General features: G+C 34.5%; 3 protein-coding genes across 4 annotated transcripts in view; 1 reads left to right on the forward strand and 2 right to left on the reverse strand.

Moving 5' to 3' along the window:
• The first annotated feature begins 1,039 nt into the window (after window positions 1-1,039).
• LOC129739250 (biorientation of chromosomes in cell division protein 1-like 1) overlaps window positions 1,040-25,809 on the forward strand; it is a 60,986-nt gene continuing 36,216 nt past the window's right edge. The window contains exons 1-3 of the mRNA XM_055730678.1: window positions 1,040-1,645; window positions 1,942-2,900; window positions 2,960-4,984. Of these exons, the coding sequence (XP_055586653.1) occupies window positions 1,404-1,645; window positions 1,942-2,900; window positions 2,960-4,984 (3,226 nt within the window). The 5' untranslated portion in view covers window positions 1,040-1,403. The remainder of the gene's footprint in view (window positions 1,646-1,941; window positions 2,901-2,959; window positions 4,985-25,809) is intronic.
• LOC129739251 (uncharacterized) lies at window positions 10,168-12,681 on the reverse strand. Its single transcript, XM_055730679.1, has one exon. It carries the CDS (start codon window positions 12,677-12,679, stop codon window positions 10,232-10,234), a length of 2,448 nt encoding a protein of 815 aa, XP_055586654.1. The 5' UTR covers window positions 12,680-12,681; the 3' UTR covers window positions 10,168-10,231.
• Window positions 12,681-24,325, reverse strand: LOC129739252 (uncharacterized). Of its 2 annotated transcripts, XM_055730681.1 has the most exons (9): window positions 24,162-24,325; window positions 23,862-24,089; window positions 16,488-16,716; window positions 15,283-15,410; window positions 15,090-15,225; window positions 14,917-15,008; window positions 14,666-14,849; window positions 14,259-14,606; window positions 12,681-13,169 (listed from the first exon to the last, which is right to left on the reverse strand). In XM_055730681.1, the coding sequence occupies exons 3-9, from the start codon at window positions 16,648-16,650 to the stop codon at window positions 12,700-12,702; spliced, it is 1,521 nt and encodes a 506-aa protein (XP_055586656.1). In that variant the 5' UTR covers window positions 16,651-16,716; window positions 23,862-24,089; window positions 24,162-24,325; the 3' UTR covers window positions 12,681-12,699. The 2 variants fall into 2 exon arrangements, with proteins under 2 accessions (XP_055586656.1, XP_055586655.1); XM_055730680.1 differs by having other exon boundaries at window positions 14,917-15,225; window positions 24,162-24,324.

Genomic DNA, 25,809 nt, shown 5'->3' on the forward strand with positions numbered 1-25,809 from the left:
CAGACGAATTAGCTAAGATGGGAGCTGAATCAAATGACAAAGAAAAATTGTTCAATACAATTTTGCTGAGAGATTCCTACCTATACTTCAAAAAAATCAAACAAGCGCAAACAAACTCTTGGTACAAAAAATATGCAGAAGAAAACGCGAAAGGACTCAAGTTCTACAACATACAATCAGAATTTTGTGAAAAACCATGGTATCATAAATTAGGATTGACTAATTACACAACTCGAACCATAAACCGATTAATGGCAGGACACGATTACAGCAAATACTGGCTACATAAAATGAAACTAGTAGATGACCCATTTTGTGAAATCTGTGACCAGCTTGAAACCGCCGAACACATAATCCTCCACTGCAACCGATACAACGATATTCGATCGAAGTTTAGCTTTGTCCATAAATTCCAATCTATTGTAGACCTACTTAAGACAAAAAACACTTTGCACCTTGAAGAAATTATTGAATTCCTAAAACAATCTAAAATGAAATTATAAAGAAACTATTAGCATCAAATACCTACCTATACCTTTGAAAAAGAAAACACCGCTACGACCCTAACACAACAAGTCACCTTGAGAAAACCGATGGATATATGGTCACCGTTACCGATCCAACAGTGGAAAACGAATTTTCCACAAGTAGACGAAGAAGAAGAAGAAGAAGAAGTATATTTGAGTGTATTATAAAAAATAAAAGTCTAGCGTAACATTTCAAAAGGGCGAAACTGCCAAATGTAAACAAATCGAGTTAACGGTCATTCCGGATGCACGCGGTTGCACTTTACCTATCAAACGCGATTTCATCTTAAAATTACTTAAAACTTTCAAAAAATTGATAAAATTCAATTGGGCGAAACTTCCTGTTGATGCAATTTCGTTGGAACGTGAAGTTACGCCTATTCAAAATGGAGTGAATTTTTCTATTCGTGTAGAGCCAAAAGGCGTAACTGAGTTGACCGTGTATGACAAAACGGCCTAATTAGTTTTTGCGTGTAGGATGAATGGGCGTAACTTCAAAACCAAAACAAAAACGGCCGATCAATTGGGCGAAACTTGCAGGCGTAACTGAAATCGAAAACAATAATAGGGCGAAACTCGAAAATCTCTGAAATTACGTGAAAAAAGTAAAAGTTCTCGATAACCATCGAACAATAAGTGAATATAATGCACAGTTTTTGATTTTGTTGAACAAAAAGTGGTCGATTTTATAAATAGGATTTGAATAGGTGTTCCGAATTTTCAAACGCGTTTTTCTCGTTTCGAGCTAACTGCTAGTTTCGCCCTTTTTAAATGTTACGCTAGAAGTGTTGGTCGTTTGCATGCGATAAAATTTTGTAGCTCCCTCAAAGGTCATCATCAATTACACTGCAAAAGAAATCGCGTACGAGAATAACAATGGAAAATCTAGCGGATGATCCTAGTTTCATAGATAGGATTGTACACGAGGTTAAGTCGCAAGGCTTGTTCGACCAGTTCCGCAAAGAGTGCCTTGCAGATGTGGACACGAAGCCAGCTTATCAAAATCTACGCCAGCGTGTGGAAACATCAGTGAGCAAATTTCTCGCTCAGCAGAAGTGGACCGACAATATTCGTCACAAAAATCAACTGCGTGATAAACTACGTAAACATATTATCGAGTAAGTTTATCCTTAACCTTATGTAGTACCAAAGAAGGCTATCTTTACTCAATAAAAACACAATTAAAAGTTTATAGAACGTTGATGTCCTATATTAGACCTATTCAAAAAGTTTTGATGATAAAAATATTTCACGAAATTTACAAGTTAACTAGAGTTTTGGAAAGGATATACAGACAGGCTCATATACTGGGTTTCAGAGCATAATATTTACACATCTTTGTCTATTGTTTCTAAGGGAACAATAAATTAATCTTAAATGAATTTCATTAAAACATTTTTTCCCTGTTATTCAGTTCTGGATTTTTGGAAACTGGCGTAGAGCGTATTGTTGATCAAGTCGTAAACCCGAAGATTTCAACTGTATTCCATCCCAAAGTTGAAGAAATTGTTTATAATTATCTTGGAATCGAAAAGCCGAAAACTGTCGTAAATGGAGCCGCTGGAAACAGCAGCTTGGATATACAAACCGATTTTCTGCCAGAAGATTTGGAGGCTGTCAGTCCGGACTCGGACAAGAAATCTTCGAGTACATCTCCCGACCCACCAAACGCTGTGGAACCACATGCCATTGATGATCTAAACGAATCCAAAGAAAATGTGGATGATTTCGAATCTCCAGCTTTTGAGCCGTTGGAGATTAGACCTCCAAGTCAAGTGCTAAAGCATGATAGCAACGATTCTCATGCATCGGTCATCAGCGGATTGACGTCACAAGATTCCGTCGAAAGTGAGAACCTTAACGATAAAAATACTCCGGTTGAAGAAGAAGCATATTCGCTAATCGATCAAAGCGCAACAAATAATAGTAAGGCTGCAAACGGTTCAATTGTCCATGATGGTTCTAGTGCAGGATCTCAAAATGTACCCAACTCACCGTTACCAGTCCTACAGAGTCCAGAAATAGTACAGAATGATTCTCAGCTATCACAAGTATCAAGCAACAGTCGGCTTTCTATTATTACAAATTCAGAAGGTACTCAGCAACAGCAAGCTCACTTACCGAGCCCAGGGCTAGACATCACAGAAGAAGCTCAGATGCCTAAATTCAATGAAAATTCCAATGAAGAAGGTGAAATTTTGGATAGCAGTGATGATCAAACAATGGAAGAGGAAGGCAAACTTCAGCCTCAAAAGTCAAACTTTGATCTGCACAAAGAAGCATATGAATTCAGGGGCACAGAACGAAATCGTCGATTTTTGGATACGGATTCGTCCATGAAAGGAAGCCGTCAGGATGCAGCAGCTGATAATGGTTTGTTCATAGTTCTTTCACTAATTGAAACGATGCTTACTTACTTTCATACCTTTCAGATTTGAATAGGCATCAACAAGATATTAAAAGTATTTCGCCGATTGTACCGGTGCATTACGAGGAAAATTCATCCCATTCCGAACGGTCCTTGCGTATATGTGAAGATTCAACGTTGGAGCAACACAAAATTCAAGACATGAACAGTCATATGATGGAAACTTGCGATTCAGCAAAGACACCGTTGAACGACGAGCATAGCACTCAGTCAGCACCGGATGCAGATAAATTGGAGAATTCTCCACCTGCAGTTGTCACATTGACAGCCATCCATAATCAACAGCTAGATGTATTGGAGAAAAAATCCGACCGTAGCCGCCGAGAGCACCATCATGAAAGCGATCGCAATCGTAAGCATCATTCGTCCCATCGGCATCATTCATCGTCTTCGTCATCTTCCAGAGATAAAAAATCACACAGTTCTTCCAAGCATCATCGTAGTAGTGGTGGAAGCAGCAGCAGCAACAGCAGCAGTCGTCAAGATAGAAAAAATGAAAACGGCAAAAGATCTTCGGAGAAAAAACGTGAGGAGGATGACCATTACAGTTCACATGATAAATCAAGCAAAAAGCGACGTTCGACGGATCGCGATTCAAATGACGGGGCCGATGGCAGTAAAGCTCCGAAATCCGGATCCAGCGCAGGAATGTCGCGTCACACTTCCGAAAGAATGTACAGCAATTCTAGCAAAACTTCACGCGAAATGGAAAAACGTCACAATGAATCACAGTCGGACCAAATCAATTTGAATGAATCATTAGAATCGAGCTTTGAAGGGTTCGACGAAGAAAAAGTGAGCAGAGAAAGCGAATTTTTGAAAGCAAACATGAAAGGAAAAGTCGACTCAGTAAAAAAATCGAAAAAGCGAAAATCCGACGGACTCAGTGATCGTAAGCCAGTGCTTCCGCAAAACATGGACGTCTTCGCATTTTCGTTTGATAAACCTGCCAAGCTGGGTGAAAATTCGGATATTTCTGATTCTGGTGAGCAACATCCCGAAGGAGATTTGCTTCTCCGTGAACAATCAACACCAGATACATTTAACGATTCGATTGATAATCTTGAAGAAGGTGTTATCTTGCTAAAACCGATGGAAATTGAAAAGGTGACCATTGCTTCCCAGGAAGTTACTTCTAGTACCGACGAACTAGCATTGCCCGAGGAAACAATACTTAAGCCCCAGATTCCTGAAACCGATCCATCGTCTTTGGTAACACTCGTTACTCAGCCTGTTGTAGTAGATCAGATGTTGACCAACGGTGACGACATGGATCTAGAGTTACTGATTGGAGAGAAACAGCTTGTTGGAGATGAAAGCTCATTGGTAACCATTCAAAAAGGGCTAGATACTGTGAAAAATAAAGTACGCAAACCAAAAATTGCATCCAACTTTAATGAAGCACGCAAGCTTATGAAAGTTCGTAAACATATTGACCGAGAAGAGAAGAAGAAACGTGAACAAGCGATATTGGCTGCCAAAAAACTTATCACAGAGAATGGCATCAAGGATGCGGATGACCAAGGAATCGAATTGGAATTTGTTTGTGATGAGAACAATAAAAGCTCAGGTCCAATAATTTCGTCACCAGTCAGGCCAAAATCTAAACCGAACAATGACCTTGAGGAAGACGAACTTCAGTATTTCCCAGAAGTAAACGAAGTATTTGCGCCAAACTTGAAATTACTAGAAACATTGCGACAGAAAACTCCTGGGAAGACGTTTGCAAATGATTTCGTAGTTGAGTTCTTAGCCGTCAAGTTGTTCTCTTTGGCACCTCCCTCTGTTAGAACATTTTCACTGGATAAAGAGGCCAATGATTCACTTGCGGTAGAAATCAAACATACCGGCGAATTTTCCGGAACCTTCAATCCATCAGAGCTTTGCGAAATGGATCCAACCAAACAGTTGAAGGTGCGAACAGCTTCAATCGACAGTGATATCGAGCCAGAAATGGAAAGTGTCGTGCAATCTATTCGATATAGTGATACATCTATGTCAGAGAAACCTGAGCAGAGCAATCAGAAAGGTAATTGAACGATGTACCTATTCATAGTTTTTCATATAGTTGTTCGAAAACATACCTATTTTTTTCTTCGGATAGGGAAAGCTCGTTGGTTTTAAGCTTTTTCAAAGTCTTTTCTCCAATATTTAAGCCTATTGGAGAAGAGACCCTATCAAAATAGTTTAACAATTCATTTCTTTACTTTTTTTTACAAAACGTAAATGCATTCCCGTGGGCGAATTATAGCTCTTTGAAGGAATGCTTGTGGCTATTCGTAGGCCATTTCACAATTTGTAATAAAGTATTGGACACAGTTGTTGTAAATGATTGGTTTTTTGACACAACTTTGGCGAACACATCATCAATAGCGAGGGGTGGAAAAAAGAAGAAAAAAACAAAAAAAGCGCTAAAATGTCTAATTGAACTGATTAAATTACCGACCAGTGAGGAGATATCAAATTTTGTTTCATTAGAAAGGTGTTAAAAATATGGCAAAAATTTGACATTAAAATAAAAGAAATAAGACAAATAAATGGAATGGAATATGACAAAGTTCTAATAAAAATATGGCAAAATAATGACAAAAATCTGACAAAATTATGAAGAATGAGATAAAAATATACCAAAATACTTTCAAATATATGTAAAAAAATGACAAAATTATTACAAATACGACAGTAAAGTTACAAAAGTTTAATAAAAAAAATTACAAAAATCCGAAAAAATAATGAAAAATATGCTACAAAAGTATGACAAATATGACGAAAAAATGATAAAATATGACAAAATCTAGACAACACTATGGGCTTGTGTAATCATCAAACACAGTTGTACCGGATAAGACTTTCAGTATGAAGAAAAGATGGTAAAACAAAAATGAACAAAAAATTTGACAGAACTATGACAAAAATACGACAAATGAAAACATGACAAAAATTAAAATAAAATGACAAACATCTGGCAGTTCTATAACAAACCGTTCCAATTTTTTTCGAGTTTTGTCATTATTGTAAATTTTTTGTTATTATTTAGTCAATTTTTATTAATTTTTGTCAGATGTTTTTATATTTTGGTCACGGCTTTGTCATTTTAATGTGAAAATATATCCAAGGTTTTGGCATATTTTTCTCATATTTTTTTTAATTTTTTTATCACCTTTACCATATTTTGGGCGTTAAAAATCTATTTCACGACGACCTCATAAAGTCCAGGCACCTAGTATTCATGTCCATAAGATTCCTTTTCATAATCCCTGCGGTTCAATACTGAAAAAAACCTTTGGTGATTTGCAAAAATTAATCACACGTGAAAAATCTTTGCAAATTAATTTGCAGATTCAAAACTGTGAGCGAGGGATACGTACCGCGCAAAAAGCTAATCCGCGTTAAATCCGAAAAACCACGTTTATTCCGGGAAACCGCGGAAAACACCTTGCTCGTTCTAGGACCGCAGGGATTATGAAAAGGAATTTTAAGGACATGAATACCGTGAAAGCACCAATGGCCGCGCAGTACCAATGGCCGCGCACTTTCAACTTTAATCTTTATTTTCTCCGAAATTCAACAACGAAAATTTCTATGTTTCGCATTTTCGGATACCTCCGCTAGGCATCTTTCACTTGCCATACTAGAAATAAATTTATTCTGCTTTTTGAGGTCAGGAAAAAATAAAAACAAACATCGTTTTTGTCGGATGCCATTTTTTCTGTTGTCCTTAGCAAGTGAGCTAAACGGGTCTCTTTTTGAAATTCAGTTTTTTGTGTTTAATTTGAGCCCCTTGGCAAAAATTTTCGAACGTAAGTTATTTGTGGCTGTATAACGAATCAATTGTGAAGAAAAGTGAACAGTTTGAAGGTTCTGTTGCGGAAAAAATGGCAATATTGTTGTGCACGGCCATTGGCACACCTGAATTTTGAATGTTTCTATTGCCGCGCACGGAAAGTATTCTAGTATTTATCAGCAGTTAAACTTAGAGAACTTCTTCGGAATTTCACAAAGGTTATATAAGATTCACAGGCAAGTTTTCTAATCAATGTTTTCCTTCATAAAACCGGCCGAAAAAACACATTTTTTTGAAACAGTGTCAGAAGAAACGATTATCTAATAAAATTTGCTACAAAGTGTTGGAAATTTGAGGTTAGATAGCAATTCGGATCTGTTTACGTTTTAGTTGGTCAGTTTCCTCAACCCCCTGGCAACTTGACAGTTCTGGCGAGTTTCGTAGTTTCGTGTGCCTGATTGAAATCCGCAGGTGTCGCTTGTGTACCGCTTGTTTACATACTTTTCGAGCCATGCGTATGGAAAGGGCAGATCATCAAATGTGGTGCAAATCATAAAATTCGAATGAATGAAAAAAAATTTCAACCGAAATTATTATTCTCATTGAATATTCTACATATTTATTTATTGTATAGGAACAGTTTTCCATAAACCGAGAAATGTTCTGCTATAATTTGAAAGTTTTGTTATACTAAAATTATCATATGTATCGCAGTTTATAAAAATCATTCGATGATTGTTGTGGTAATGTTTTGTTTTACATTTATTTTGTACGATCGTCATCAATAGTTTTGGTGGAAGGAGTTTTTTTCCCAAAAATCTGCCGTATATCAGTGAATTATTTTGATCAGTCCAAAAGTTTTAAACGTAATAAAGGACATACAGATTTACGTCTGTGTGCCCTTTATTCGACTGAACTTCTGAAAACAGATTCACTTTACGTATAACTGAACTAGTTTTCAATTCTGAACGTTTTTTTCATTTGTTGAATCGGTTAAAAGAAAACATATTTCCACATGCGTCCTTCCGACATGTTAAGTCGCTTGATTTTCGATTTGACAGAACCAGAGAACCAGAAAAAACTGGCACACGCGATTTGTATGGGAAACGTCAAGTTGCCAGGGGATTGAGTTTCCTCGAGGATTTTCAGACAGCTCGCCGAATTTGTGATGATTCATCGAAATCGGGACTGAAAACATTGTTCCAATATATCTTCAGGCAAATTAATGCTTTGTAAAAATGGCGCCTCATACTAATTTTGCACTAGACTAGTATCACAAAACAATGACGACAAATCAGTATTTGATGTGTGAATATTGAATATTGAAAATCTTTACCTGAGAATAATCGCAATGAGCCTGAGAGCCATGTAAACAGCATTTTTAACTGTTTGGATACCTTAATCACTGTTTAAATCAAATTAAGAAGTGCGCGGCCATTGGTACACTTGTGAGCGGCGATTGAAACAGGCATCATAAGCGTGCGCGGCCATTGGTACACAAACACTTTTTACAAATTCGCGTTTTTGTGACGTTACAATGAAAAATCTCTCATTTTTCAATTTTTCCCTTAAAGAACGTAAGTTTGACTACGTGTCAGTGCTTTTCTTTTCGGAATCGCACAAAAAACGATTTTTGTACGGCACAGAGAACATTCATCATTGCTTGAATGCGCGGCCATTGGGCCCTTCACGGTACTCGTTGCCTGGACTTTACACTGAACGAAATTGGGCTATAAAGAATATCGGAAATTCTAATGCTTTTGCACTACTAGAAAATCCAATACTTTTTACCAGTACTAGAAAGAATTTATTCTATTGAAATGGTTGAAGGATTGATTTCATTGGAAATTCCGATAAATGCAGTAGTGTGGCTAGCGTGGCTAGTTGATATGATTTATTATTTTTACAGATGAAATGAAACGGTATCGTGGGATCCAATGAAACATACTAATGTTTATTTTGCTAAAAATTTGTTTTGCTCTATTTTACTTACTTTCCTTCAATTTAATTTTTTTAATTAATATATACACCGCATCCTCCATATCATGCACTTTTGGATGTTCTCCGTACTTTCAATACTGCTGGTGTTTCTTCCTGTGTTGTATTGCTCATTGCCGTGAGGTGGTATCCATAAAATATGGTTAATGGACATTTGTTCTGGAATGTATTTTAACACTATTACTTTTCCTTCAAAATAATTGAACTATATAAACTTACCGACGAAATATGTACACCCTTCCGTATTGCAACGTCAAAAAAAGTCCTCTCATCAAGCTGGATGTTCTGATTGAGCCACACGAAGCTGCGAATAAAGTTTTCCCCTCACATAGATCGTCTTCTTCTTGAGCTGGAGAAAATTCTTTATCGAGCGAAATTAAATAAAATAAATTCTGTTATTTCCGCATGTATTCATTCTGGAATAAAAATAATCACAATATTTCATTGCATTGCAGATCAAAATAAACTACTTACCAGTATTTTGGATTGAGCTTTGAAAATGAACAATGATTATAATTAACGAACGAATAATCTTACTTTTCAGAATCGATATTATTTAAATGGTTTAAATTTGATAAATGTTATTACACGGAGAAAAAAGTATAGTAATCCCAACAATAATCCACTTATATTTAACTATATGGATGATTAATTCTCGGCTAACTATAAATATCAAACTTTCAACCATAAATACAACAGAATATCTGATGGATTTTCAATCACCAACTAATAAAACCATTGGCTCAACTTCAAGGGTCTGATTGATTTTATGCATTCAACTATTAATATAGCATACCCAACTACTTTTGTACTATTGAAATCCGGCATTTAACCATAATTGTAATAATTTATACTATACTTTCTGATCGTTTTTTTTCACTCATAATCATAAATATGATAGATTTGAATTTATTTTTCTGATTGTTTTTTATACATCAAATGTAAATATGATAGATTCAATTGTATTTTCTTATCAATCTTGATGCATTCAATCATAAATATGATACATTCAACTGTATTTTCTAATAGATTCAACTATTTTATAACTGACTGAACTATATTTTATTATAGATTCAACTATATTTTATTATAGATTCAATTATATTTTATAATTGATTCAACTATATTTTATAGTTCATTCAATTATATTTTATAATTCTTTCAACTATATTTTATAATTCATTCAACTATATTTTATAGTTCATTCAAGTATATTTTATAATTCATTCAATTATATTTTATAATTCATTCAACTATATTTTATAGTTAATTTAACTATATTTTATAATTGATTCAACAGTACGAAACAATTATTTCAATAATGTTTCTTAGAATATGATTATTAGCTACGGGGTTTTCGGATTATTTTCTATCTGAAATAAAAATGGTATTTTAGTAGAATTTGTTCTTTTTTAATGATTTGTCCATGATTTAGTTTTTACAAAATTTTATAATTTTATAAAAATTTATAATATAATATACAAAATATTTATCCTATGTGCCAATTACAATGAAATTGCACATTCGCAAATACATTTTAGAATCCAAACTGTGAATATTTATTAGTTTTGTTTCGTGTTTTTTCAAATCGCTAATTACGCAAGATTCATTCCTTTTTTCTAATTCATAAGATTGCAGGTGGTTATCAAATTGTTTCGATTCGAACCTATTACAGATCAATAGCAGCTCTTCTGTGTTCGTCAAAATAATTGCTTCAATTTCATAAATATTAATAATCATTTGTTTTTGCACATAAAATATTGAACCATTTGAGTAAATTGATCCTTGCTTTTGAAATTCAGAAACATATTTGAAAGAAGAATTATTCCATCCTGACGCTTCTAAAAGATCTACGTGAGTTGATAACATTTGCGTATTTTGTACGTGACTTGCATCAATATCAAAATATGGAGTTATAAAATTATTATTTAGCAACGAATTCGCGAATTTATAGGAAATTTTAGTAATTAAAGATGTACACAAGCTTTTTTTGTTGCTGTTAACACGGCAGTATTGTTTTGCTTGCTTATGTTTTGCTTCGCAACGCATAGCCCATTGTCTTTTCAACGAACCAGACATTTTTATAGCTGTTGCGTAGTGCACCAAGTTATGATGTTTGGGTTTAAGTTTATCCTTGAATAAAGTTATATATTGCTCATGATGTATTTTTATAATTTGTTTTAGATGATCTAACATTACTAAGGAAATATCGCTTTGCATTAACAAGTCAAATATTTTAATTAAATTACAAAAATAATTCCAGACGGGATCATTTTGTGGAACGAGTTTACCAATTATCAATGGTAAAAATCTGGTTATTGTTATTATTTCCGAAGCTGTCATTTTAATTTTCTGTTTAACCAAATTTACATCTTTTATATCGTTAGGAATGTTGGCTGAATGTAAGTTGCCAAAAACAAATAAATTTTTTCTGCAATTGAGATCGTCAAGAGTAAAATACTTTTTAGAGAGGATAAAAAACTTTAAACAATGTGAAAGCCCGTACAGGCATACTCCTTCCACTAAGTCGTGCATTACATCAAAATAAGCGTTAGAAATAGCAGCAAAAGATGGTATTCTGTTGAATGCACTTTCTCTTTTGATTCCCGTCAATGAAACATCTCCGCTACTCAAATCTTCTTCATAGCTTTTTTCGGTTCTTAGAAATTCCTCGTGCTCAATAGTATCATTCTCACGTTGTTGTTTGTTTCTTTTACAAAAACGACAATAGAAGTTTGCAGCCGGTGATTCGACTAAATCTAATACTTCACTAAGTGCTAAGTTGTCTCCAGTTATAAAACTTATCATAAAATAAATCTGCTTATCGATTCCTTCATGACTCACATTGATACCAGTCTCTTCAAGACTAATGAAGACGTCAATCAACTTGTGTAATAACTCCTCGTTATTAAATCTCTTTCTATCCTGAGCCATGAAGTAGCCTGCTACTAGAATGTTATTTAGCTTAGATAACACGTATGGTGGTAAACATGGAATATAATAGTAAATGCCACAAATTTTGGTACTGCTTGAGTGTGGTGAAATTGTATCGCTTGTTGTAAAATCATCAAAAAACAAATTAATAGGAATTATAAGCTTATCAGGTTGGTCACATGTTTTACTTCTCCATAAACTCCCATCGATCGGTGATCTAAGCATTCCATCTGTAGATGGTTTTAAATTCGACAGGATAGTAGATAAAACTTGTTTACTTTCGAGATAGCATTTAATATCAAAATGTAGTGGCATGAGAAATCCCTTGACGTCATCTATCACCATATCCGCAAAGTAACTCGAAACTCCTGGTCGTAGCTCACTGCTTATCGTAAAAATTATAGGATCCTCATACAATTTCATTTCTTTTAACTTTTTTTTAAATTTATATTCTGTCTCAGATTGGCTTAATGAATCCATCATTGTTGTCAACGTGTGTTTAGCTGAGGGCGAAATTGATCCGGCATCGCTCATAATGCCTACTATTTCTTGAATCGGATTAATTACAGCTGATTTAAAATCCCTTTGTATTTCGAATACAAATTTACGAGCAACGTTATCTTGGTCCAACCATTTCAAATTAAATGAAGTATTGAGCTTTTCAAATTTGGCCGATAACCGCGCAATTTCTGCTGATTGTAGATCATCAACATGTAATTCATTGGGCAATGGTGCTGATGAAATGTCTTCTACATGTTCTACTTGATTTTCTTCAGACTGACAATGATGTAAAATACGATTTTCGATCGATATATCTGGATTCTCATTTTGCCTCAAATGTGTTCTTACATGCCTTAAAAAAGAACATCGAAAATTATATCTCCTCATACAGTTATCATAATTGCACTCGTATATCTGGAGCGGCTCGTGTACAATCCGTAAGTGTCGACCCAATGATAAAACGCTGTCGGCTCTCCACCGGCACTCTTTAACGATGCAGCAAATCATTTTATTTTATTTGAGGGTTTTTAATTCATGCCAACTCGTAGCGTTTCACAAAACGAAACGATTTTTGCAGATGGTTCGCTTTGAACTGAGATATCATAAAAATATAGTGATATGAATTCCCACACCGCGCTGGTTTCTCGAGGAAAAGGTACGCCGTATGTTACATGAAGCTTGAGTATTATATCCAAAGCCTTCAAAAAATTTTCGGCTTTGTAGGTGACGTCACCAAAGCTAACATAAAAATGATCAAGAGACTTTAAGGTGTCTCCTACAATTAATATTACAGGCGTGTCTTTGTTTCCTCTGCTCGCATTTTCTTTTGCAATCCTTGCAAATAGCGATTCAAATTCAGACAACGACGAAATATGTCTTATCATGCTATCTGTACTTTCCTGGATGGATGGTTTCCACCTATTTCCAGTGGGAAGAGTGATCAATGGACAAGGCCAAAGGCCAAAAAGCAGCTGTACGGCCGTACAATCCAAAACGTCTGGAAAATAAAACAAAATTAAGTTCTAATTGTTCGTAGACTTATAGTATAATGAACTTTTTTTTCAAAATTTTGGACGGTTCGAGCTTATTGCTTATAGTAACGTATTCAACCAAGAAAACACAAATTTGTTGGAAATTTCCTGAGAAAACAAAGAGGCATCCATAAATTACGCGATGCTCCTAGGGGGGGAAGGGATAAGCACGAGCGTTACGAACTGTGTCATAGGGGAGGGTGGGAGGTATGCTCATCGTTACGTAACGATTTCTTCTTTAAAACTTTCAGTTTAATTGCAACTATTTTTATGTCATGCAATTCTTACAGAATGATATGCAAACCAAAATCAGTTTAAAATTTGTAAGCTGATTGAAACTGGTTTGTAACCTTTCCTTTTCACAGATCCTGAAGACTCCTTAAAATGTGTATTGAATATCCGTGAAATAAACGTTGGAAAATCGAAAATTAGATACATTTACCACCAACAACTCAATTCAACATTAAGACGGAAATTTTATTATTTATTCTCAATTGATTTAAAAAAAAAATGACATTTTGATTATACCGACGAATATTCTTAATTGGAGTGTATTTTGCATCAAATGTTATGCTTCTTTAACAAATTTAAAATCATCAGCTAACTATACAGAGCAACTCGTTATAAGACAATCAATTTATTTTATCAGAGAGCCATCATCAATGAGTACTAACAAACGATTTGGATAGATATAATTTCCGTTTTCGTCCGTTAAAAAAAATTATGTTAAAATCTTTTTTATTAAGAAAATCAGTATTTGAAAACATGAGCAGATGGGAAGGGGGCAATTATCAGCGTTACGTAATTTTCATAGGGAAGTACGTCGAAGCGATACGGGGAGGGGAGGAAGTCAAAAAAGGGCAATTTTCCCGTTACGTAATTTATGGATGCCGGCCCCTTAAATAAAATTGAAAGCTCCTGTATGCTAATTTTAACCTTAATCCTGATGTTTTATAAATATCGCATAAATAGTAAACAGCTAATTTGGGCAATCCTTTTTGCCGGCCCCAAATTCTCTACATAGTCTAAAATGAAAATTAAGTAATATTACATACCTTCGGAAAGTTCCTCATCAAGCCATTTAATTTTATCCTTTACGCCTTTCTTTCGACCGTTTTCTGCCAAGAAAATAGGCTTTGCACGAAGTCGGAAACTTTTGAAGCCACTGAACAGCAAATCACCTTTACCAGGATATTTAAAGTTGAAATCCAACTGAACTAACTGGTACCCGGAACTACTGCGCAGTGCAGGGTATTCTAAGAATATTATACTGAACGTTCTATCAATAAGGCGACTAATTTCGTATAAACGAACTGAACTAGAGCACGACCATCGAGATTTTAGTTCATCCCAATCGCTAAGGTTATGCCTCAACCACTGTTTGGTGTTGTTGTAGGATGCAACTGGAAAAAGAAAATATTTTATAGAGAAAGAATGTAGTTATATTATTTTCAGATCTTACTTTGATCGTCGGTGATGGAAATATCCAAGAATTCGGAATCTGATGATATCGTTGCTGTTGCTTTCTCTTTCGAAGTTAATTTATAGTTATTGTTGCGGTCGTGTAGACTTCCTTTGGCCAACCGGCCCAACTTTATTTTCTTACCGTTAGAATCGTAGTAGAATGAAGGGCGATACCAAAAATACTGAAAACAATAGACAAATAGAACAGAGTAACTACTAATTCGCAATTTGAGATTAATTCTTTCCTACCTCGTCAACCGTTGGAAACAAAAATTTTAAATCAGAGGCGTATCGTTGCAATTCCGGTTTGGTAAGTCTACCGAACTGTTCTTTAAAGTCATCTACAATTAACGATGTAATGAACGATTTATCCGCTCGAGTGAGTATTTTGGCTTGCTGATACTGCTGCAAAATTTTGGTACCTTTGGATGATCGCTGAATCAATGATTTTGCCGTCCATTCATGACGTTGACGGTTCTCAATTGCTAACAATTGTGTTTCATTTCCACAGGAACAACTTGATTTGGATGTCAGCGGAGTTGTTACTGGAACTAAATTCTGAAGCAAAACAAAAATCAGTATTGATAAACTACATCAATTTCAAAATTTCATTACCAGAGACACTCGCCAACGGTTGAGACCTTCAATCACTTTGGATCTGTCCAACAATAAAGGCGGTTGTAGTAGTTCTTCTAATTCGTTCCTTTGGATTATTTTCAGTCCGTCGATGGTATATCCGCTAGCTATGAATAAAAGAATAAATACGTAGTAAATCTTCAGAATTGACCAGTTTTTTTTGAATATTTACGAAAAAAAAGCATACAGTACTGTAGGAAACACACTTCTTAAATAAAATTTTCCCAAAATTTTGTAGGTAATTGAAAATAAAACCTGGCATTTGAATAATACTTTGTATGAAGTTCTAAAAAAATAAAGGATATAGAATTTGGATAAGAAATTATTTTAATTTTAGAAGAAGAATTTCAAAATTTCCTAGTTGTGTCTTCTACAGTATGTTGAAAAAGATCTCTAACTACAAAAAACCCTCGGATACCAAATTTCATTTCATTCCCACCGACCATTCATACGTGATGGTGTTACAAACAAAACGCCTCCATTTTTATATATAAGATGTGAAGAGGAAATTTTATATAAGGACCCCGCTTCCATAAAAAGTGAGATTCTTTAAACTACTATACAAACCATCCTAACCCGAAAAACCCTCGGATACCAAATTTCACTTCATTCCGACGGACCGTTTCTACGTGATGGTGTTACAAAGAAAACGCCTCCATCTATTATATAAAATAAAATTCTTTTATAACGGTGTTTGTAGTACTACTCCTCCGAAATTACCCAAACGATTCCAATGAAATTATTTTTAGAATATTCGGTAGGCATGCGAATCGGTTTATATCGAATAAAAATAACAGAAAGTCGCATAAATTGTCCGTAATAAGTAATTTTGTAGTTTTTTTAATCAAATAAAAGTCTTAAGATTGACATTTGATTTGAAATGCTGCTCAAGAATTAAAACTTGATTCAATTAGACATTTTAACAAATTTAATTTATTTTGGGAAGGTGTAGCAAAGCACACCAGGTCAGCTAGTTTTTATATATTAGATTCATAAGAAAAAAATGAAAAAAAATAAAATCTCCGTTAATAGATTTTCCCATCTGTTTTTCTATGATATTCGTAAATTATAAACAAACGTATGCAAATGCAAAAAGAAAGTGATTCGACATCTACCGAAAAAATCGATCGATTGATGCATCACAAAAAAAAGCAATTGACGAACACGCCGTTATTTTTACTTACATAACATTATATTCATTGCCGATTCTGACAGTCCAAAGGAGGATAATAATTCCATTAGCGGTTGATCCACAGGAGTTTCTTCCAACAGTTCCACTTCCACATTACAAAATTCTATTATTTCTGAAGACATTTCGAGCGCAAATGAGTCGCCAGACAATTGCATAAGAGTTATGGCTAAATCATAATATTTCGACCCGCTGTGCCAATGCTTACTGCTTACAATATTGTACTGAAAAGAAATGAAAATTTCATAATTGTTAAAAGTAATTACATTACATTACATTAATGTGAATTTCCAATATGGCTGACGTCAATAAAACTGCTCGGAAAATCATGTCACTACACGGAAATATACATTTAGAAGCTCAAAGAAAAGTTATTGCTAGTAAAAAGAGAAAGTAAACAAAGTACAATTACTTGAAACGGCATTCACATGACAAAATCCAATCGTTTGCCATAGCATTGTGTCGTGAGTTGTTTATTGCAATTCACTGCCGTTGGACGCATAATTGTCACATGTGACATTTCGGCGTTTTTGACTTTTTGATGCCAATCGTCATAATTTGATACGTATTATTGAAATTCTTTGTCGAAACATAAAGTTTATTCTAGAAATTTCGAGAAAAATTCAAAGTCAATTTGTCACACTGGGACAAATGGACGCATAACTGTCACACTGAGACGATTGGACGCATATTTGTCACACTCAATAAATGAACGTGTTATAACTTTGGAAAGTCTAAATAGATTTTCACCAAACTTGGCATACGTGTCCTTGATAGTCGGGAGGGCATCACAGAAACATAAAAAGGAGGAAGGGTCACTGTTTTCGCGACATCCCAGCATGTGCAAGAAAATCACTGCAAACTGCTTCGGGTTCGTTGGTGGCGTTTGGAAGAGTGCATGCAAACGAAACCCGCTTTACAACATTAGTCAAATATTACTCTTCCGGCGCCGTGGCACTGTAATCCACGATTGTCCAGGATGGCCATGTGTGATAATCGGTGGTTCTCTTTTATCACATATGATGCAAATCAGGCATGTCAAACTCGTTTAGGTGTGTGGACCGTATCAAAAATTTTCTATGAAATAGAGAGCCGCAGCCAAATTCAGTTAGAAAACATAAGATATCAATTTCGAGGAGATTAGATTCAATACAATGGAATATAGTTATGAGTAAACTTGAAATAAAATTTTGCGTTAAATTTTTATTAAAACCTTTAATGTTTAACAGTCTTATATTATACCTATTGTCCTGATGTTTGACATCTTTTCTGAGATACTAGTTTATTAAAACATATTACTAGAAAGCACTTAAAACAAATTCATTATGATCAAAACTAACTTCTTAAAAGTATTTGAATGCCAGTAGGTATCGCTTTCACTTTTTCGATAACTTTGGAAATATTTCTTTTTGTCAAATTTCTATTAGGCATTCATTGATATTATGCAGCCTTAACAGGATGGAGTCGATTACTCAAAGATTTACACGTTTTTTTTTAAATCACGAGCTGATTGGGACCCGACACTGTTCAACGAATTGCGGTTTATGAAAGTTGATTGTGGCATCAGCAAGAGTTTCACAACCTGCAAGCGAACGAAGGAAGCAATCAGATGATGGGCTGAATCTTGTAACTCCAAACATGTATTTGATTTATGGAATAGTACCATGAAGTTTTAAAGTCTGGAAAAGAGAGTAAGCAATAATTTCTTCGACTATAAAAGTACACTTACAAATTTCGAATTCTTTTGAAAAACTTGCCTGTTTTGTGGCATATATTAGACTACAGCAATATAGTGAAGATGGTGGACTAAACGAATTCATGCTACTAAGAGAGCATTTTCACTGGTACAGATGTGCCGGCACCATTCCAGGAGTTCAGTGCAAAGTGGTTTAGTGCGACATTTCACCGCTTTTTACTAGGATTTGTTAAGCGGGTCATAGACTACACAAACTGGCCTGTACAAATTCGATGATTCCATGACGGTTGTTTGATCTATGCTCGCCCACACACGATACAAACATATTTCACGCGAACACAAACGATTGCTGGCGAAAACAGCAACAGCAACAAAAAAAACCATCTCCACCCCGGCTGGGAGAATGTTTTGTACAAAATATTTCGATCCCGATTTTACTCTAACCGTTTGGGCGCTCATCCAAGCAGTGCCATACACGATATAAATCGTGCTCACAGCGACAAAATTTCATCGCATTTGTACAAATGTTGTGTAGTCTGTGGCCCGCTTTTAACAAACACCATTCTGGGGGCAGGAAGAAAAGTTGATTTTGTAGGTCACCTTAAGCGGGCCACAGACTACACAACATTTGTACAAATGCGATGAAATTTTGTCGCTGTGAGCACGATTTGCATCGTGTATGGCACTGCTGGAATCAGCGCCCAATCGGTTGGAGTAAAATCGGTCGGGATCGAAATATTTTGTACAAAACATTCTCTTAGCCGGGGTGGAGATGTTGCTGTTGCTGTTTTCGCCAGCAATCGTTTGTGTTCGCTTGAAATATGTTTGTATCGTGTGTGGGCGAGCATAGATCAAACAACCGTCGTGGAATCATCGAATTTGTACAGGCCAATTTGTGTAGTCTATGGCCCGCTTTAGATTTCCAGATTCCAGAGGTGCTTTCGTTAATGCTTTTGTTGGCAAGCTGGTTATCTAGAATTAGGTTCCTTCCAAACTGAATCCGCACGACTGATATCACCTAGTGTCACACCTTTACTTGGTCGGCAATGACGAAAGAATTGCTTTCTCCAACAATTGATGCCTTCGAGAAAACCATCACGTTTAGGTTTCGATATCCGATGAAGGAACATTTTTTATATTTTCGTTCAGTGGCTAGATGTATAATTTTCAACTTTGAGTTTCAGGAACAGTTGTCTCTTCCGGATTCCGGAATTTGTTTATGTTTCCACCTGCAAACGAAAAAAAAAGTTAGCAATCCTTGTTATATCAAATAAACTGAGGCATACTTACCATTAATAGCTTTCGCAAGTGCAAGTATCGACATGGACCAAAACCGCAGATTGAAAATTTCGATAAGAACAATTAATGTATAAACAAAACAAAAATAAAAACAGGGTTGCTAGCGATTTTTCGTTTTGAAATTCCAAAGTTTTTCCCGGTTTTCTCCCGGATTTTTCCCGGTTAGAAATGATGAATTTTCTGGTGTTTGTTATACTCGTTTTTTCAATATAAATCAAGATGAATAAAAAAATCATTGTAAAGCTCTCAAATTTCTTAAAATTGTTTTCCAAACTTGTTGACCGGTAAGAAATCATGACAAATACTCCGACTTCTTTTAACAAGTAGTCTTTTCGTAGGTTTAAATAAATTTTTGGAAAGAATTAAACGAAATTTGCATCAATTCATTGTTTTGCTTTACATTGACGATAGTCAACACTGATTTATGAGAAAACGCTCAACCAAAAACAAAATCCGGTTAACTTGTGCCACTTTGAAAATTGCAGTTTTTCTCTAGAATTTGTATACTATTATAGAAAAAGTGTATAGTTTTAATAGAAATATGCAGAAAATACAGCGAAACAGTATATCAAATCAGCTTTTTAACTTGAATAGGGATTTGCCTCAAAAAACATAAAATTATCAGATTGCAGATGAAGTAATTTGAAAAGTGCAGTTATAATTTTTGTACTAATCCATGTTTTAGAAAAAATGTTTTTTTAATCCAAAAAAAATGAATAACTTTAGAAGTGCCTTAAGTCATTTGAACTAAAAATCCGTATTATTCACGGAGAGGGCTGAACTTCAATCGTTTGAATGTAAAATGTAATTTTGTATTAAACACCTTTGTATTGAACACCTCAGATTTCAAAATGAGCTTGTTTTCGACACAATTTTTACATATATGACATATATTCCAGCGTAGGAAACTTTAAACAAAAGTTTAACGTAGGCAGAATTAAAAAAAACATCTACTCCGGCTTCCTTCCCAATTCAAACAAAATACCCAATAACATTGAAAAACAATGTCTTTTTCTGAGATTCCTTTTGTCAGGAAAATTCAACTCTGCTAAGAAAAATCTCACGCTGTCAAAATTTTTACATTTTGCATAAAATATTTTTTTTTAAACAAGTCTATCGAACACTGAATCATCGACATCATGACATAAAGCTGATAGTTGGAAACAAGATAACATAAAATGTTATTAAGTAGGTAACACATTAAGGACTGCAAATAAATCCTCTCCGAGAAACACCGAAATTTGACACGCTATATATCTATCATAAACCACTGAACCAAATTGTATAAATTGGTATCAATGAGTTATCAAACGTTTTGTGTTTGGTTTTGTCAATTATGATGTCATTCTAAAATTTATAACATTTGAGTTATGCTTGTAAGTATAGCATACTTGTGAAGAGCGAATAATATGAGACATGCCATATTTGATTCGCAATAAGTTAAAAAAGCGATTTCAATTTCGTTTGTTCACTAATGAACGCATGGGTAACTAAAATAAGCAATCATAAGGGTAAATCTATATCGAGACTATCAAAAATTACTCCTACGATAAAAATTTAAAAAACATTTTTGAAGTTCCATGAAAAATTTTCAAACATGACAATTTTCCCGGTGAGTTGCCGAAATTCCCGGTTTTTTCCCGGTTTCCCGGTGACGCTATGAAATTCCAAAGTTTTTCCCGGTATTCCCGGTTCGCTAGCAACCCTGTAAAAATGAACTGTCAATTATTAACCCGTACCGCTGCAGCTGTACAGAAATTTGAGCATAATAAACATAATAGAGTATTTCCTGAGACAGATCGTGGTAGGGTAGCATTTTGTTTTTGTTTTGAAAAATGTTAACATCTACTGGTCGCCATTTTGAACTTGGGAGATTAGCACTGTTAAATTATTTCTTCAAAAGATATAATTTATTCAAATTAACATCACATAACATCAACATTACCTTCAAAGTATGTCATGCCTACAATTTTTTAATTTAGGCTAGTTTAAAAAATCAAGAATTTTGCATAACCATTAATATTGCACTGCCAATTTGGTTTCGTTACTATCGCACCATTGAACATGCGTAGTGTTGTTGTTATTTTTACCCTACCACCAGATGCCGAAAATTATAAACATGAGAAATCAGCTGTTCTGTTGACAAGTCGGGAAATACCTTATACACGAACGAGGAAGTCTAAAACGATCGCTTACTTTCGATATTATTTTCGCTTAAATTCAGAATTGTTGTTTTAAAGTCGATGATTTCAACTCATTATTTAAATAAACATTGATTTGATTGATTTTCAAATTGACATCACGTAAATGCGTTCTGTGTCGTGTAATATTGAGGAATATCAATTACAGCCTTGTTTAAGTTTCATGTTCTCGTGATTGTAAGCCTACACGGCAAAATCGCATTCAGTGTTAAGTAATATTAATAAATTTAGATTTCAGTTTTCACCTTTAGAAAACAATCCGTAAAATTATATCACATATGATGTAAATAAAAAAGAAGCATCATAAGTGACGGAATTTTACATTAGGAAATTTTTTTATGCGACATGTAAGATTAATGTGATGCAAATTCAGTGCTGTTAACAGATGATTTTTTTAAATTTTGTAAACTTACATTAAAAAATCGAGTTCCATGTCGTGTAATGTTAAGGGTTATCAATTTCAGTGCCCCTGATGGATTCAGATTTTTTTGCTGATAGGATAGTTGAATTAGAAATGAGTTTGGATTAAGAAACTAATAGAGCTGAACTCGGGTTAACATATAGCATCTGCATATGATTTGTACAGTTGTTCACGTTAAGCCTAGTCCACACTAGGCAACATGAACTGCGATTTTTGTTATGAGACGGACTTTGTTGTCGGTTGTTGTTGTTGGAAACCTAAGACGGTCTCAGTGTCTCCCGAAGAAAATGGGAGACGCTGAGACCGTCTCGAGACGAACCGTCTCCTAGTGTGGACTAGACTTTAGAAACATCATGTTATTGTTGTCTAAGGGATGAATAACGCGAGAGCTTCCAGAAAAAAGAAACAAAACATGTTATTGGTGTTTGAATAGGGTTCGGAAATTAGAAAGGTTAAGTATTTACATCAAGAAAAAAAAAAGTGTTTTAAACATAAGCATTCAATAGTTTTTCTAGTTAAGGTACACCGGGGTAAGTGTAGACGGTTTTTCGTATAGTTCAACTTTATTAAATCATTAAAAAATCAACAGTGGAGCAATTTTCATAAAATTACATTCAATGTGATGCAGAACATGTTGTTTACAAACGCTGAAGAGATCAGCTCGATAGAAGCAAAGCGAGAAAAGTTATCACGTAAATTGTAATGGACTGCTGCTGTCTTCACTTACCCTGCTATATAGGGTAAGTGTGGACGGTAGATTTTCCTTTTGATTTCTCAGGCAGGATATTTTCAAAAAGTTTGTGTTTTCTTGGTTGAATACGTTATTTTATGGCTCGAACCGTCCAGAATTTTGAAAAAAAGTTCATGATACTATAAGTAGGCATCTTTCAATTATTATTGTGTGTAATTATGTTGCAATCCACGAAATCCGATTTTATCAAAAACACAGAACAAACAAGTACTTTACCCAACTTTTCATGATCCGAATGCTAAATATAGCTAAATAATACAATTCATGAAGGATGAAGGACAAATAATTGAAAAAAGGTGTATACATCAAGTCTTATTAAAGCCGTCCACACTTACCCCAGGCAGGGGTTGGAGACAAAATTTTAGTTTTTTGTAAATAAACTCTTTTTTCTTCATTTTCAACCGCCGTTTCATTTCCTAACTGGTTGTTTGGAATATAAGGATTGTTTCAATGTAGAGTTTTTCATCGAGAGCCAGCTAGTTTACGAGAAATTTGCAATTGAAAAAGATGCACATCAACTCGACATCGTAGATGAAAATAGAAAATTCCAAAAAAGTCGCTGTAAACATCCGTTATTGTCTGAATCGTATCTTTTCCACAGTTATTGGATAGATTACAAGTAAATTGAACATTCTGCATTAAAAGTTTGAGAAAATAGTGCAAAGTATTGTTTTAATAGCCATCGTCCACACTTACCCCGGTGTACCTTACTTCAAAAAGCCTCAATGTTCTTTGCTAATTATGAGATCCGGAATAGCAACAGAAATACCCGTATTATACAGAATTGCACGGAAAATTACTCCCATTTTGAGAAACGATTAACAGGATTAACAGTAATATACTGATTAAGTGCAAATGGGGTTCAATTTATTACCACGATTAAGTTCCGGTTCAGTCAATCCAGTGACTACAGTGTTCAGCCGAGAAGCAGAGCTTCTGTTCTACGGTGGGTACAGGGCTAGGTTGCTCGTAATATCAGTTGCCAATCAGCGAAAACTTACCTGGAAAATACCTGGATACAATATGGTCCTTTAATCCTCCAGCAAAAGATTGCTTCCGGTGGAACTTTGAAAGTCATATAACAAAGATAAGCGCCTTACAAAAAAATGAGGCCTGTGTAGGCGGGTATCCTGAAAGGGATCTGTGCAAGTTTTGTCCGATTATCAGCCAATCGATGACCGGCAGTATTATCGTCGTTTCTATTGAAAAATCTTGTAAATTTAGTCAGTCTGAAAAAAAGGTAAAATTAGGAAAATTAGCAAAGGTTCTTTTCAGGTTTCATTATTAACGAATAACCATACCTCTCACATCGATGAGAATATTGTACGAATTATAGTAGCAGAATATGAGAAATTGGATTGAATACTGACACCGAAAACGTTGAAACCGAGAAAAATCGACGACGGACAAAAAAATAACGCTAACAATTTTTCGCTGCGCACTTCCGAAAATGAAAATGGCGACTTTCGATGATGAGATGGCACACGACGCGACGACGGCAAGAACGAAAATGGCGGCAAGAAAAATTGCGGATATGTATATGTGAGACTTCGATGAAAAAAATAACAGTGGTGCCAATTCAATCAATCATAACGATTTTTGATTAAAGGAATACTATAGTACTCAAGTAACACACAATCTATCATAACAATATAGTTTCATTCACTATATTTACGGTTCAATTCCTAGAATCAATTATACATTTGGAGTTGAATCTATCATATTTACAATTTAATCGATTATACCACTACATTTGAATCTATCATATTTACAGTTGAATCAATTGTACCACTACAGTTGAATCTATTATATTTATAGTTGAATGCCTAAAATCAATCATACAATTGTAGTTGAATCTATCATATTTACAATTGAATCAATTATACCACTACAGTTGCATCTATCATATTTACAGTTGAATCAATTATACCACTACAGTTGAATCTATTATATTTATAGTTGAATGCCTAAAATCAATCATACAATTGTAGTTAAATCTATCATATCTACAGTTTAATCAATTATACCATTACAATTGAATCAATTATACCATTGCAATTGAATCTATTATATTCATAGTTGATTGCATAAGATCAATCAGCAGTTTGTAGTTGAATCTATTATAATTATAGTTGAATGCATAAAATAAATCATACAGTTGAATGCATTATATTGATAGTTGATTGCGTAAATACAATTAGAAGTTTGTAGTTGAATCTATTATATAAGTAGTTGAATGCGAAAAAATCAACTGCATTTCGATTATTAGTATAAAAAGCTGAAATGATTGGAACAACTGTCGTCTTTTTTCTCCGTGTAGATCTTCTTATGCATTTTACTACGGGTGACTGCCTTATAGAATTTATTGGATATTTTAGTAGTTTCACACGGATTTTTATCAACCAAAACCAAGTGCTAGAATTTATTGGATTTTATTTTACTTTTTATTAGAAATGCTATTATCTTTTATCAAGACCCTAATTTATAAAAGTTGTTGGATTGACCCTATATATTATATAGCCCGATTTTGTTCAGTGTATGAGGACGTCGGAGAATAGATTTTTGACGCCCAAAGCTAAGATGGAGGCTTCAGCCTAACATCAAAATGCTTTAAATGACTGAAAATCGCATAAAACACCCATAATGTAGGTGAAAGGAATTAACTAATAAAAATCGAATTTTGCAGTCTGACGCTATGAAACGCTATCTTAAAATCCAATACGGCGGCTTCCGCTTAACTTTAAAATATTTTAAATGACTGAAAATCGCTAGAAAAAAAATCTACCAAAACTTTGACAAAAATATAACAAAATTATTTAAAAAAAAAATTACAATATTATAACAACAAAAATTACGAAACGCTCACAAAACTTTGATAAAAATATGGCAAAGGTGATAAATATAAAACAAAAATTTGACATTAAAATTGCAAAGCCATGACCAAATTTT

This window comes from Uranotaenia lowii, chromosome 1 (genome assembly GCF_029784155.1).
Source record: "Uranotaenia lowii strain MFRU-FL chromosome 1, ASM2978415v1, whole genome shotgun sequence".
NCBI classification, from domain to species: Eukaryota; Metazoa; Arthropoda; class Insecta; order Diptera; family Culicidae; genus Uranotaenia; species Uranotaenia lowii.

Coding starts and splice junctions, on each gene's coding strand:
- LOC129739252 (XM_055730680.1), bottom strand. CDS start 16,650: ATGCAATTGTCTGGCGACTCATTTGCGCTCGAAATGTCTTCAGAAATA. Junction 15,226..15,282: donor ACCGTTGGCGAGTGTCTCTG/GTAATGAAATTT, acceptor GTTTTGCTTCAG/AATTTAGTTCCAGTAACAAC. Junction 14,607..14,665: donor TTCCATCACCGACGATCAAA/GTAAGATCTGAA, acceptor TTCTTTTTCCAG/TTGCATCCTACAACAACACC.
- LOC129739251 (XM_055730679.1), bottom strand. CDS start 12,679: ATGATTTGCTGCATCGTTAAAGAGTGCCGGTGGAGAGCCGACAGCGTT.